This window comes from Rhinoderma darwinii, chromosome 3 (genome assembly GCF_050947455.1).
Source record: "Rhinoderma darwinii isolate aRhiDar2 chromosome 3, aRhiDar2.hap1, whole genome shotgun sequence".
NCBI classification, from domain to species: domain Eukaryota; kingdom Metazoa; phylum Chordata; class Amphibia; order Anura; family Rhinodermatidae; genus Rhinoderma; species Rhinoderma darwinii.
In genome coordinates this window covers 122,060,424-122,075,616 of record NC_134689.1, presented here as the reverse complement: position 1 = coordinate 122,075,616, position 15,193 = coordinate 122,060,424, and the positions used below count along the sequence as shown (strand labels likewise).

Below are 15,193 nucleotides of genomic sequence, written 5' to 3'. Positions count from 1 at the left end.
TTTCTCGATCTTCTTTTGCAACTGGTACTTCCCAGTACCCACTGGCCAAATCCAGGGTAGAGAAGTATTTGGCCTTACCCAAAGCCAGCAAAGAGTCTTCTATTCGTGGTAAAGGGTATGCATCTCTGACGGTGCAGGCATTCAATCGCCGGTAATCTACACAGAACCGCAAGCTTCCATCTTTCTTCTTTACTAATACTATGGGAGAAGCCCATGGACTTTTACTGGGTCGGATAACATGACTGTCTAGCATGCGTTTTAGCAACACTTTGGCTTCTTGATAAAAAGCGGGCGGAATGGTACGGTATCGTTCTCGTACCGGGTGAGCATTTCCCGTATGTATTTCATGTTCTAAAGTTGTTGTCAACCCAAAGTCTGCTTCATTCTTGGAAAAAGCCTTGGAGTGCTCTCCTAACACTCCCGCCACTTCATCTATTTGTCTGGTAGTCAAATCCGTTCCTTCTAAAGGTATTTGCTCCAGTAATCGCCTCCCAATGGTGTCATTAGCTTGAGTGGTGGCTCGACACACTGTAACCACAGCTACACTTTCACAAGGATAACTCACTTGCCAATCTGAACGGCTTTCCACTTGTTCCTCCCTCACCGGAAACACTTCAGCTACTAGTTCCCGGGGAAATAAGGTTACATTTTGTTTCGTGATATTAACCACTCGTAATAATACTTGTCCAGCCTGCACCTTGCATATCGACCGGGCCACGGCTACTCCTTCTTTCTGCAGAGCTGATTCAATTAACACAGTGGTGCCCTTTAACACTTTATTAGTACCCACTGGCAAGGGTAACAACATTTCATGGCCTGCTGGTACTTGTATACTTCGAGAGGCTGGTATCTTAACCAGTCCTACCCTTCCAGGCCAATTTAACAGTTCTCCATTAATGCGACAATGTTTTAAAGTGCGCTGTAAAGCCATTTGAGAAGGTCGTTGAGTGGGTATTTGTTTCCAGTATTTTGGGCCCAGCTCTTGTGACATTACTCCATCTAAGTCCCGCAATATATTCATTCCTAGAATCACGGGAATTTCAGAGTCCATAGCTTTTTCTACTATGATAACCCCCTTTTTGTTCAAATCACGATTCCATATTGAAATGTCCATTTGTATAACTCCCAGGATAGGGATAGGTAAACTATTAGCTGCCTTGAGTCTTATCCAAGTGTCACTCTTCCCACATAACAAGGAAGGGAAATAAGTTTCAAAGACAACTTTATCCATAGTGGTCACTTGAGATCCAGTATCGATTAAACATGACAACTCAACGCCATTGAATTTTGCTACGACGACGGGACATTCCCCCACTATATCTGTAGCATCTAACGCAGGGCATGTATCCGTGGACTCCCCTGTAGTTTGCCCCTCAACTACAGGTCGTTCTAGTTTAAATTCCTGCGATTGCTCTGATAGTGAGAACGCATGCAATTTCTAGCAATGTGTCCTGCTCGGCCACAATTATAGCAGATGGTAGGGTCTGGAGCATTCCTACCTTGATTCCTCCTATCTGCAAACGACTGTCTCTCTTGTGAGTATCGAACTGGAGTTCCAGGGTCAGGCTTATTAGTAATAGCGGCTTTCAACTCTCTCATGGCACCTTCCAATGACTCCATCCTTGCCTCCATGTCGGGGTTCTTCTTGGTTACAATTTCTGCTTGCCTGACCACCGTATCAGTGCTGGCCGATTCCTCTTTTTCCAATGCGATAGCTTCCGTCAATAATTGATGAATCGTCATATCTGGTTCTTTCTTTAACTTTTCCTTCAGAGTTCTCCTTAACGGTGGATTCTTGAGACCTATTACAAACTGATCCCGCAATACTACGTGTACATTGGTAAAGGACCCGGCTGATTGTTCTTCTTTACGTTGCAACATTGCCATTATTTCCTGTAATCCATTTGCAAACTGCGCCAGTGTCTCTTCTTCTTTCTGCTGGCGGGCAAAGAATCGCTTCCTTATCATGCCCTCAGAGGACGTATCCCCATACACATCATCTAATAGCTGCCGAATTTGTTCGAAGGTTTGTCGGTGTCGTGCTGGCTGTAACAAAACGGTTTTCCTAGCTTCTCCTTCTAAGGTACTTAGCGCCAATTCTACTTTTAAATGTGGAGCGACATTGCAGAGCCGTGCCGCTCCTTCCAGCCGTTCACTCCAATCTTCCAACAATAGATCAGATCCATTAAACTTTGGCAAATGATTTAAGAGGGCTCCCACCGGTATCATTGGATGGGTCACACTGGATGATAATGTTGTCTCGTCCATTGTATCTGCATCCATCCTGCCGACTACGCCAAGTTGTAATATGACTTTAAGGACAATAATTACTGACACCGGGATTATATTCGTTTTGTCTTTACTGAACATGCAGAAAATATGACAACAGTCAAAAACTTGAGCTCTAGGCAAAATATAACTGGTGCTCGGTAAACAATACAGTCTCTGCTTTTATCCGGCACTTCAATATAACACAGTCTCTTATAATCCGTAATGATTAAAATATGTTCTCTTTATCCGGTGCCTTAGGATAATAAAGTCTCTTAGCTTCCAGGTTTAGTGTAATGTGATCTTTGAGGTCCGGCAATGTAATACAATGCACTCTCTGATGATCCGGCAGTTAATGGCTCTATGTTACCTTATGCTCAAAATGGCGTCTTCAGCTTCTTGCTCTAAACACTCTCTTCTTAACTTCAGCCGGATCTCCTTAACTTGGAACTCCAGTAAATGCGTGTCTGATACTTCACATTACTTATGCTCTGCTGCTGGCCAGAATGCTCTTTATCTTTTACAGTTATCTGAGTCACAATGTCTTCCTTACTTGCTACAGCTCTCTCAGTCCAGTCTCTGTCTCTTCCTGTCCAGCACTTCTCAGACCTCTCCCCAGACACTTCCTCACTAGACCTCTCTTGTATATCACTCCACACACTAAACACTGTCGATGTACTAACCTCACAGCGCCCTCTAGTGGCCGGCCACAACCTCCCATTTCTCAATGCCATACAATCCTTTTGCTGGGTTACATATATATATATATATATATACACACACACACACACTCCTCAACACAGAAATGGCAACACCGAGAAGGGCAATCCGTGAGGTTATGCAAATTGAGGAAGTAGCAGGTGTCGCTAAGATCTGCAAATTATTAATCACCTAGATCGCATGCTCTTTTTAAGTTCAGTTTTCGGTCGCACGGCAAAACCACTCTGTGTGAATACACCCTTAACCCCTTAAGGACGCAGCCTAGTTTGGGCCTTAAGGCTCAGAGCCCATTTTTTAAATCTGACATATTTCACTTTATGTGGTAATAACGTCGGAATGCTTAAACCTATCCAAGCGATTCTGAGATTGTTTTCTCGTGAGACATTGGGCTTTATGTTAATGGTAAAATTTGGTCGATATATTCAGTGTTTATTTGTGAAAAATTGCAAAATTTAGAGAAAACTTTGAAAAAATAGCATTTTTCCGAACTTAAATGCATGTGCTTGTAAAACAGATGGTTATACCAGCCAAAATAGTTACTAGTTCACATTTCCCATATGTCTACTTTAGATCTGCATAGTTTTTAGAGCATTTTTTTATTTTTCTTGGACGTTACAAGGCTTAGAACATAAACAGCAATTTCTCATATTTTTAAGAAAATTTCAAAAGCCTTTTTTTTAAGGGAACCTGTTCAGTTCTGAAGTGGCTTTGAGGGGCCTATGTATTAGAAACCCCCATAAAACACCCCATTTTAAAAACTAGACCCCTCAAAGTATTCAAAATAGCATTTAGAAAGTTTTTTAACCCTTCAGGCATTTCACAGGAATTAAAGCAAAGTAGAGGTGAAATTTGCAAATTTCATTTTTCTTGCTGAATTTCAATTTTTTTCAATTTGTTTCTGTAACACAGAAGGTTTTACCAGAGAAACACTTCTAAATATGTATTGTCCAGATTCTGCAGTTTTTAGAAATGTCCCACATGTGGCTTTAGTGTGCTCGTGGACTAAAACACAAGCCCCAGAAGCAAAGAAGCACCTAGTACATTTTGGTGCTTCTTTTTTATTAGCATATATTTTAGGCAGCATGCCAGGTTTGGAGAGGTGTTGAGGTGCCAAAACAGTAGGAATCCCCCAAAACTGACCCCATTTTGGAAACTGCACCCCTCAAGGAATTTTATTTATGGTTATTGTTACCATTTTGACTCCGTAGTTTTTTCCCAGCACGTATTTGAATTGGGCTGTGAAATTAAAAGAATGACAATTTTTCCAATAAGATGTCATTTTTGATCAAAATTTCTTATTTTCACAAGGAATAAAATACCCCAATTTGTTGCCCAATTTGTCCTGAGTGCGGCAATACCCCATTTGTGGTGATAAACTGCCGTTTGGGCCCATGGGAGGCCTCAGAAGGAAAGGAGCACTATGTGTTCTTTGGAGCCCAGATTTTGCTGGATTGGTCTTCGGGTGCCATGTTGCATTTGCAGAGCCCCAGAGGTATCAAAGCAATGGAAAACCACCAGAAGTCACCCCATTTTGGAAACTACACCCCTCAAGGAATTCATTTATGGGTGTTGTGACCATTTAGACCCCACAGTTTTTTCACAGAATTTATTTGAATTTGGCTGTGAATTTAAAAAAATGTAATTTTTTCCAATAAGAGGTAGTTTTGGCTCAAAATTTCTTATTTTCACAAGGAATAAAATACCCCATTTTGTTGCCCAATTTGTCCTGAGTGCGGCAATACCCCATTTGTGGTGATAAACTGCCGTTTGGGCCCATGGGAGGGCTCAGAAGGAAAGGACCACCATGTGGCCTTCTGGGAATTTTCTGGTGCTAAGTCATGTGTGCAGAAGCCCCTGAGGTATCAGTACAGTTGAAACCCCCGAGAAGTGACCCCATTTTATTAACGACACCCCTTAAGGAATTCATCTATAGGTGTAGTGAGCATTTTGACCCCACAGGTATTGTGTAAAAGATAATGCGCAACAGATGGTGCAGAGTGAGATTTGCAATTTTCTATATATATGCCATGTCAGTGTCCGATATATTGTGCCCAGCATGTGTCACCGGAGACATACACCCCATAAACTGTAATGTGGGTTCTCCCGGGTACGGCAATACCCTACATGTGGCTGTTATTAGCTGCCTGGGCACACGGCAGGGCTCAGAAGGAAAGGACCACCATTTGGCCTACTGGAGCTTTTCTGGTGCTAAGTCTTGTACGCAGAAGCCCCTAAGGTACCGGTACAGTTGAAACCCCCGAGAAGTGACCCTGTTTTAAAATCTACACCCCTTAAGGCATTCATCTAAAGGTATAGTGAGCTTTTTGACCCCACAGGTATTGTGTAAAAGATAATGCGCAGCAGTTGGTGCAGAGTGAAATTTTCAATTTTCTATACATATATGCCAATTCAGTGTCTGATATATTGTGCCCAGCATGCGCCACCGGAGATATACACCTCATAAACTGTAATGTTGGTTCTCCCGGGTACGGCAATACCCTACATGTGGCTGTTATCAGCTGCCTGGGCACGCAGCAGGGCTCAGAGGGGAAAGATGAGGAGGGGTAAGCTGTGCGAAGTGGATCAGAGTGAGTAAAACTGGGGTAAATTAAAATAAAGGGATGGATGATAAATTTTAAAACACTCTTTCATACAGAGCTCTGGTTTTTTGGGACACGCGTCACATTGATATATTGTGTACTTCCTTATCCCCCTCTTATAGCAGACTTTGCACCTCTTTTGACTTTTTCCCTTCTTGCCAGTTTGGGGAACTTCTCCTAAAAAGTGTTGCCCTGGTACGATGCGTGTGGCCTCACTTCCAGAAGTACTGTAGGGCTTCAGGACTTGATCTGACAAGTCCACCCCTCCCATGTACCTATTGTAGTCCAGGATGCAGTCTGGTTTTGGGGTCTCTGTACTGGTACCTCGTACAGGTACATGGGTACTGGTGGGACATCTCTCTTGTCTTGTACGTGACACACAATATGTTGCTGCTAGAATGTGCCCAGCTCTCACCCCTTCTTGTTTGCCCAAGCAGAGTCTTAGGGAGGCCTCTCAGATTTCTTCTAGCAGTGCCGCATGCCGCAGGACTTCTGGAAGCGAGGCAGTTGAAGAGTGGGACGCTGGTATAAAAATTATCCAGGTAAAGGTGGTGACCCTGGTCCAGCAGTGGGTGCACCAAATCCCACACAATTTTTGCATTAACTCCCAGTAAGGGGGGGGGGGCATTCTGGGGGCTGAATACTGGTGTCCTTCCCTTCATATATCCTAAATTTGTAGGTATACCCTGATGCACTCTCGCACAGCTTATACATCTTCACGCCATACCTTGCCCTCCTACCCGGCAGGTACTCGCGGAATTGAATCCTCCCTTTAAAATGTATCAAGGACTCATCAATAGAAATACAATTCTCAGGGGTGTATGCTTGGGAAAACCGGGCACTGAAACGGTCTAATAGGGGTCTCCGTTTATACAAACGGTCAAAACTGGGGTCATCTCGGGGTGGGCACTGCTCATTATCAGTATAATGTAAGAAGCAAAGTATTGCCTCATTTTTATTTTATTTTTTAGTTTCCAGCTCAGTTCTGAAGTTGCTTTGAGGGGCCCATATATTAGACACCCTTATCAAACACCCCATTTCAGAAACTAGACCCCTCAAAGTATTCACAACAGCATTTAGAAAGTTTATTAACCCTTTAGGTGTTTCACAGGAATTTAGAGCAAAGTAGAGGTGACATTTAATTAATTTAATTTAATTTATTAGGCCCCATGTCCGGTTTGAAGAGGTCTTGTGGTGCTAAAACAGTGGAAACCCCCCAAAAGTGACCCCTTTTTGGAAACTAGACCCCTTGAGGAATCCATTGTAGTTTTCATGGGGTGCATGCAACTTTTTAATCAGTTTTTATTCTATTTTTAAGAGTCGTCGTGACTAAAAAACAGCAATTTTACTATTGTTTTTTATTCTATTTTTTTTTACAGCATTCACCGTGCGCTATAATTGACATATTCACTTTATTCTGCGGAGCGATACGATTACGGCGATACCACATGTTTATAGTTTTATTTTATGTCTTATGGCGTTTGCACAATAAAATACATTTTGTAAAGTATAATTTACTTTTTGTGTTACCTTATTCTAAGAGCCATAACTGTTTTATTTTTCCATCAGGTAAGTCGTGCGAAGACTTATTTTTTGCGTAACGAACTGTAGTTTCGATCAGTACCATTTTTAGGTACATGCGACTTTTTGATCTCTTTTTATTCCATTTTTTGGGAGATGAAGTCACCAAACAATTGTGATTGTGGTACGGTTTATTATTATTTTCTTTTACGGCGTTCACCGCGCGGGATAAATAATGACATCGTTTTGTAGTTCAGGCCGTTACGGACGCGGCGATACCAATTATGTATAGTTTATTTGTTTATTTATATATTTTTATTAATAATAAAGGACTGATAAGGGAAAAAGGGGGATTTTTACTTTTAGCACTTTTAAAACTTTTATTTTCTTATTTTTACACAACTTCTTTTTACTTTTTTACCCTTTTTTTTACTTTGTCCCACTAGGGGACATTAGGGCAGGAGGCTCTTATCGCTATTCTAATACACTGCACTACATACGTAGTGCAGTGTATTAGAGCTGTCAGCTACTCACTGACAGCAAGCATAGTGGGTCCTGACTTTGTCAGGACCCACTAGGCTTCCATCGATGGCGTAGCCAGAGTCCATTGTTAGGATTCTGGTTGCCATAGTAGCCATCGCGGCCCGCTATCGTGTAGCAGGCCGGCGATGGCAGCTTAACCCCTAAGAAGCCGCGATCGCTATTGAACGCGGCTTCTAAGGGGTTAATCGGCGGGGACCACCGCGATCGGTCCCTGCACACTAAGCTGTGATAGCCTGCTGTCGGAAACAGCAGGTATCACAGCTCAGACACGCGCCGGGGAAAGATGGCGCCGTGTTAACTCAGGTCAGTACTATTACTGAGCTGAGCGCGAACGATGCGCCCAGCAGGACGTAATAGTACTGACCTGAGCGCGAAGGGGTTAAAGAATACAGCGGACTCATAACTATTGTTTAGCAATGTCTTTGCACAGATTTTGTCACTTTTAGGGTATGTGCACACACAAACTCAAAATCGCGTGAAATACAAGGGAAAATAGCTCCTGGTTTTCCGAAGTTTTTTAAGCCACTTGCGATATTCGCAGCGTTTTTTACGGCAATTGTTGGAGCTGTTTTTCTATCGTCTATGAAAAACAGCTCCAAAAATGGCTGAAGAAGCGAGATGCACTTATTTTTTGCGGTCGTTTTTTTAAGCGGCCGTTTTGAAAAACGGCCACGTAAAAAAACGCCCCGTCGGAACAGAACGCTGTTTTTCCCATTGAAATCAATTGGCAGATGTTTGGAGGCGTTCTGCTTCAGATTTTTCAGCCGTTCTTCTGGCGTTTACGGCCCGAAAAGCAGCCGAAAATAGGCCGTGTGAACATACCCTAGCTATAAAACTTCCTTTATATAATTTGGTCACTCTCTTAAAATTTGTCAGTGCTAATTCCATGATTTCTTTCTCTAAGGTTCAAAAAGCATTACAGATTTTTGTTACGGATTGCAATGATAATGCACCTGTATTTTTTGGCATGCCTTACGCAGTACAAGTCCTTGAGGTAAGCAAAAGTATGTTTTTTTAAGTAGTATAATTTTTTGGTTGACTGTTCATCTCCATTTCAAAAACATTAGGCAGAGTCATCTGTATACAGTATATGGTGAATATATATTCCTAGCCAAATCTGTAGCATTTAGTGAGAATATCTTAATGGGGTTGTATAGTTTATTAGACCCATTTCACATACCCCATTAGGGCATTGTGAGTTAATTGAGAGAAATCTCTAATTCAGGTGCAGTCTACGATTTTCAATCTAATACTTTTTTCTTCTCTAAGGGCATGACCACACATGGCGGAATTCCTCCGCAACTGTCCGCATCGATGCCGCACAGAATCTGCGTTGCAGATTCTGCAGCGGATCTGCACAAAATGTGCAGTACATTGATGCGGACTAGCTGCTGCAGACTGCGGGAAAAGTGCTTCCCTTCTCCCTATCAGTGCAGGATAGAGAGAAGGGACAGCACTTTCCCTAGTGAAAGGAAACGATTTTCATACTTACCGGCCGTTGTCTTGGTGACGCGTCCCTCTTTCGGCATCCAGCCCGACCTCCCTGGATGACGCGCCAGTCCATGTGACCGCTGCAGCCTGTGCTTTGCCTGTGATTGGCTGCAGCCGTCACTTACACTGAAACGTCATCCTGGGAGGCCGGACTGGAGACAGACGCAGGGAGTTCTCGGTAAGTATGAACTTATATGTTTTTTTACAGATACATGTATATTGGGATCGGTAGTCACTGTCCCGGGTGCAGAAACAGTTACTGCCGATCGCTTAACTCTTTCAGCACCCTGGACAGTGACTATTTACAGACGTCTCCTAGCAACGCTCCCGTCATTACGGGAGCCCCATTGACTTCCTCAGTCTGGCTGTAGACCTAGAAATACATAGGTCCAGCCAGAATGAAGAAATGTCAAGTTAAAAAAGCAAGACGTATCCGCAGCACACATGACATGTGCATGACAGCTGCGGACTTCATTGCGGAACTTTGAATCTCCATTGAAGTCAATGGAGAAATTCCGCCATGAGTCCGCCACTGCTCCGCAACAGACAGAGCATGCTGCGGACACCAAATTCCGCTCCGCAGCCTATGCTCCGCAGCGGAATTGTACGCATCGTGTAAACGAACACTGCTAATTTAAAGTGAAAGTCAATGGAGAAACGGCTCCGCTGCGGATTAACGCTGCGGAGTGTCCGCAGCGGAATTTAAGTGGAATTCCGCCATGTGTGAACCCGCCCTAACGCCGCAGCAGGAGAATTGAAAACTTGCTACCAAATTCTCCCCCAGATTACAGCTGATCACTTAAAATCCCAGCAGTGGGACAACTCGTAATCAGCTTATTTTTTAGGGATATCTTTCTAAACATAAATGTGTGTAAAAGCCATTAACCCCTTTAAACTGGCCATATACATTAGATCTTGGTTGAACGATTTCAGACAGTTTGGATATTTATCTGTCCAATCCTTTGCTTCGCCTGGACATAAATGGCACCAGAAATGAGCCATTAATCGACCTACCCCATTGAAATATGATGCACAATTAGTTGGCAGCATTCCAATGTGTCTAAACATTTTTAAACAGGGCAAAGCATCTTGCATTTATTCCTGTGCAACTAGCTTGTTTTGTTATTGCCTCCCATTAGCTCGTTCAGTTACAGATTTCTGCATATGAAGTCAATTGTCATTGCACATGACCCTGACATACTGTTTTGTATCCATGAGGGACCTGATTTTACAGATTCCTCATAGACTTGAGTCTACTGAGAGATCCTCGAAAACGGGCAAAAATAGGACATGTCCTATTTTTTCACAGGCCTTTCACACGGTCCGTAAAAAAACGGCTCTGTTAATAGCCCCATAGAAGTACATTGATTTTAATGTACTTCGTGTGAATAAGCCTTTATTCTGCTCCTTTAATGTAAAACATAAGCGCAGCCAGGAGCAACTCTTGTGATTCATTATTGAATTCCTTTAAAAGTTATATTTAAGAATAAAGATATTTAAATTAACAGCATATTTTGCATTGAAAGAATAGTTAATTGAAAAGAGAATATTTAACAATTTTTTTGTTCCCCTCAAGGATATATTACAATATATTCTAATGGAGTTTTCAGCTGAATGTGTTAATTTATTTTATGACTGTACCATTGTGGTGTTGTTGTTTTTTTCTTTTGTAATTTCTACTTAGGAGGGAATTGCTCTAAGGGGTTTCTCTATATCTGAATGAGTCTAAAGATGTGAGCTGCAGAAAGTTTGAACCAAATGTCTTCACTATTGCTTAACAGTGAACCCCTTAATGAGCGTCCGCTGTCTTTTGACGGCGGGCATTCCGTGAAGAATCTACAGTGACGTATTTTGGCGTTGCTGTAGTAAAGGCTAATCTCATCCTCAAATCAGGATCTGTAACTTACAGATTCTGAACTTAGGACAGCCTGCTGAGTACAGCTGTGATCAGAAAATCTCAGACCCCCAGCTATTTAACTTTTTATTGCCGTGGTCCAGTGATGCAATCGGAGACTGGTGGAACCCTCTGCAGTCAGCCCTGGGGAGCTAGAAAGGACCCCAGGGCTGTCTGATCAGTATGCCTGCTGTTAGGGAACACCATGTGTAGCTCTAACAGCAGCCTGTGTTATAGTGCCATAGTGTAATTTATTAGCATACTCCTGTATGCTAATACATTATAAGTAAAAAAATTAAGTTGTAAATAATGTTATCCCTGCCTCGAACAAAAAACAAATAAAAAATCCCCCCAAAAAATCATTGTTTAGCATAAAATATATTTTATTTCCTATACATTACAAGAAAAACCCTCACATTTTAGGACTCTACATGACCGTAATAAACGGAAGAATTCATTTACCAGGCTATTTAGCCTGAAACGTGAAGTGATATAAAAATAAACAAAAACAAAGTTCAAAATATATTTTTCCTAAATTCACGGCGCAAAAAGAATTGATATAACTTACACAGTAGATTTTTTCTACCACCAAAACAGCGCAGAAAAAAAATACAAATTCTCCTGCATAAAACAAGGCCTCATGCAGGCACATCAATGAAAAAATAAAAAAGTTATGGCTGCTGAAACGCAGAGAGGCAAAAACAAAGAAACGAAGCTGTTCATTAAGACCTTTTCAGGCCTGGTTATTAAAAGGTTAAATGGGTTGTCCACTTTGGACAATTTATTTTTGTTTGAATGGTTCCTTTACAGTGAATTGATCACAGGGTATCCTGCAGCTCAGAACCCCACAATAAAGCTGTAATTTGTGGATGAATCCAGCAACAACTTTTTCATTTTTCTGTAGTGCCATCTCTTCACATGATCCTCCCTTAGCCTTTTATATTAAAGAGGATCTGTCACTAGGTCATATAAAATGAACTGGTTTACTAACCTGAATAGCGCTGTCTCCCTGATTCCAACTTTTTTCCTGCACCCAGAGATATGGCCCATTGTTGTCTTGGCTCCCTCTATGCTATTTTTCTGTAGTTAGCCAACAGGGCGTGAACTACCCTCAATCTGTATCGCGCTGATTGGTCAGCATCAGAGGCAGGGAAGCTCGCTCCACCCTGTTTGCTAACTACAACAAATTAGCATATAGGGGGCCAACAAAAGAGTGGACCATAATCCTGGAACAGAGGGGTCCAGGAAGAAGAGAAAAACAGTGCTGGAATCAGGGAGACAGCATTATTAAGGTGAAATAACCAATTCAACTTATATAACCTAGTGAAATGTCCTCTTTAAAGAAACAGCACCAGCAGTCTTTAGCCCATACATTTTACATTAATGGGTCGACAGTATTGTGGATACTGACATTTCAGAGGGGTCGGCCATATGATACAGAAATAGTAAAAAATGTAAATTATTTTTATATTGCAGAATACGACGCTTGGTTCTGTAATCTGTAAGGTTACAGCACAAGACTATGACGATAACAAAATGGTACCAGTGACATTTACGATTCAAGAGGTAAAAATTAAATGATCTTATGCTGCTTTTGATCAATCCTCTCACACTGTATTGAGTATTTGTAGGATTTTCCATTCTAATTTTAAATTTCATTTCTTATATCTGCTATGTTTCATATCAAAAGCTATTAGGGCTGCATGGCAACATGTATTGCTCAATTTTACTTTAACAAACTGTGTTGCACCTAGTCAGATCGTGACTTTTGAGAATTTTAGTTATGCAACTTTTTGACTTTTTTTATGGTATGTTCGCACAGAGTTGTTTCAAGCATATTTCGGAGCGCGAAACGGTCGCAATACGCCCCGACGTACGCCTTCAAATGCCTGCAAACAGCTTCTTATTGTTTTCATTGGTTAAAAGCTAGGTAGTGCATACGAGACGTAATTTTACACTGCTGTTTCAAAAAACACAGCGTAAAATAAACATGCAATATGCCCATGCCAACATACCCTTACACCCCAAAAATCCATAGCAAATCTGCACTGATTTTAGCATCCCTCCCAACTGTCCCTGATTCAGTGGGACAGTCCCAGTGGTATATCCCAGTGTCAACTGTATCTGCATCCTCAGTCGCAAATACAGTTGGACCCAATGCTGCAGAAGGGAACCGTCAGCTCCCTGCTTCAGCATTAGTACAGGGTGGAGGAGCAGAGGGAGCTCCTCCGCTCGTCGAAGCCTATCCTGGCACAGCGCTACTTTAAGCGCTGAGCCCGAGGAAGCCCTTGACATCACTGTCCATATTTGGACAGTGACGTCAGTGGCTCCTCTAGAAGCGGAATCCCTTGCCAGAGTGTTGCTGATGCTCTGCCTGGGGATTATGCTCCTAGAGGGAACCCCTGACATCACTATCCATATATGGATAGTGGACAGTGATGTCACGGGCTCCTCTAGGAGCGTAATCCCCTACCAGAGCGTAATCGACGCTCTGGCTGGGGATTCTGCTCCTAGAGGAGCCCCTATCGTCAATATCCAAATATGGACAGTGACGTCAGGGGCTACTCCTGAGCAGAATCACCTGCCACAGTGTTGTCAACGCTCTGGCCGGGGATTCTGCTACTAGGGGGAGCACCTGACATCACTATCCATATATGGTCAGTGGAGTCAGGGGCTCCTCCTGGAGCGGAATCCCCGTCCACAGTGTGGCCGATGATCTGGCTGGGAATTCCGCTCCTAGGGGAGTCCCTATGGCGCAATCTACAGGGGGGGGGGGTAGCGCTATATACAGGTGGTGGCACTAACTTCAAGGGGTGTGTGGCACTATCTACATGGGCACTTTTGCACTATATAGGGGCACTATCTACAGGGGACACTGTGGCGTTATCCACATGGGCACTGTGTTTGGCACTATGTACATGGGCACTGTGGCACTATCTACGTAGGCACTGGCACTTTATATGTGGGCACTGGCACTAGTGGAAGCTATGGCAACATTACACTGTATGGGGCAGCTATGGTAGCATTATACTGTATGGGGGAAGCTATGAGGCATTATACTATATGGGGGCAGCTAAAGGGACATTATACTCTATGGTGGCAGTTAAGAGGGCATTATACTGTATGGGGCAGCAATGGCGGCATTATACTGTATGGGAAAGCTATGGGGCATTATACTGTTGGGGCAGTTGTGGGGGCATTATACTATATGGTGGCAGCTAAGGGGGCATTATACTGTATGGGGGCAGCTATGGGGGCATTATACTGTATGAGGGCAGCTATGGTGGCATTATGCTGTATGGGGCAGCTATGGGGGCATTGTACTGTGTGGGGCAGCATGGGGGTATTATGCTGTATGGGACAGCTATAGGGCATTTTGTTTTATGGGGGAATTTGTTTGGGCATTATACTGTATGGCAGCATCTGTGTGGGGATTATATTGTATGGGGGCATTCGTGTTGGCTTTATACTAAATGGGTGCATTATACTGTATGGTGGCAGCTTTGGGGGCATTATACTGTATGGTGTTAGCTAGTGGGCATTATACTGTGTGGGGGCAGCTATTTAGCATTATACTGTGTGGGAGGCACTATGGGAGCATGATCCTGTGTGGGCTGAACCAGCTGTCTATGGGCGGGATTAGAGGCGTGGCAAAAAAGGATCCCTCTTTGCGATACTTAAAAGTTAGGGGATGATTTTAGGGCTTTATGTGCATTTTCAAATTCGCAGCATGTTTCATTCAGCTGTAGAAATATGGCAGATTATTCAATGAATTTCATCCATTCCATACAAAGGGTGTGATCCACAGTCAAATTTACAACAAAATCTACACAAGTATGATGCAGATTTTCAATGTGCATTTACTGTGATTTTCTGCATGGAAAATCAACCCTCTGTAAACATAGCCTAAAAGTTGAATGCCCGTGCAACTTTCATATTACTCTTTGAAGAAAAAAAGCAGCTCAAATGTTTTTGAGTTACGGAAAAATCTTAATATAGCTGCAACTACATAAAAAAATAATCAAATTTATGTCCTTATTAATGTTCTATAGCAGCCATTATGAACTGTAAAGATACTGGTAGCTTGCCAGTTTGCCGACCTCCCTTTATGTTTTATTTTTCAGAATATTAATCACTGATAGCCAACATTTTTACT

General features: G+C 42.6%; 1 protein-coding gene across 1 annotated transcript in view; it reads left to right on the top strand.

Moving 5' to 3' along the window:
* Nucleotides 1-15,193, top strand: part of CDHR2 (cadherin related family member 2) — a 129,712-nt gene that overhangs the window by 28,272 nt on the left and 86,247 nt on the right. Inside the window, exons 5-6 of the mRNA XM_075860051.1 lie at nucleotides 8,557-8,646; nucleotides 12,514-12,603. Of these exons, the coding sequence (XP_075716166.1) occupies nucleotides 8,557-8,646; nucleotides 12,514-12,603 (180 nt within the window). The remainder of the gene's footprint in view (nucleotides 1-8,556; nucleotides 8,647-12,513; nucleotides 12,604-15,193) is intronic.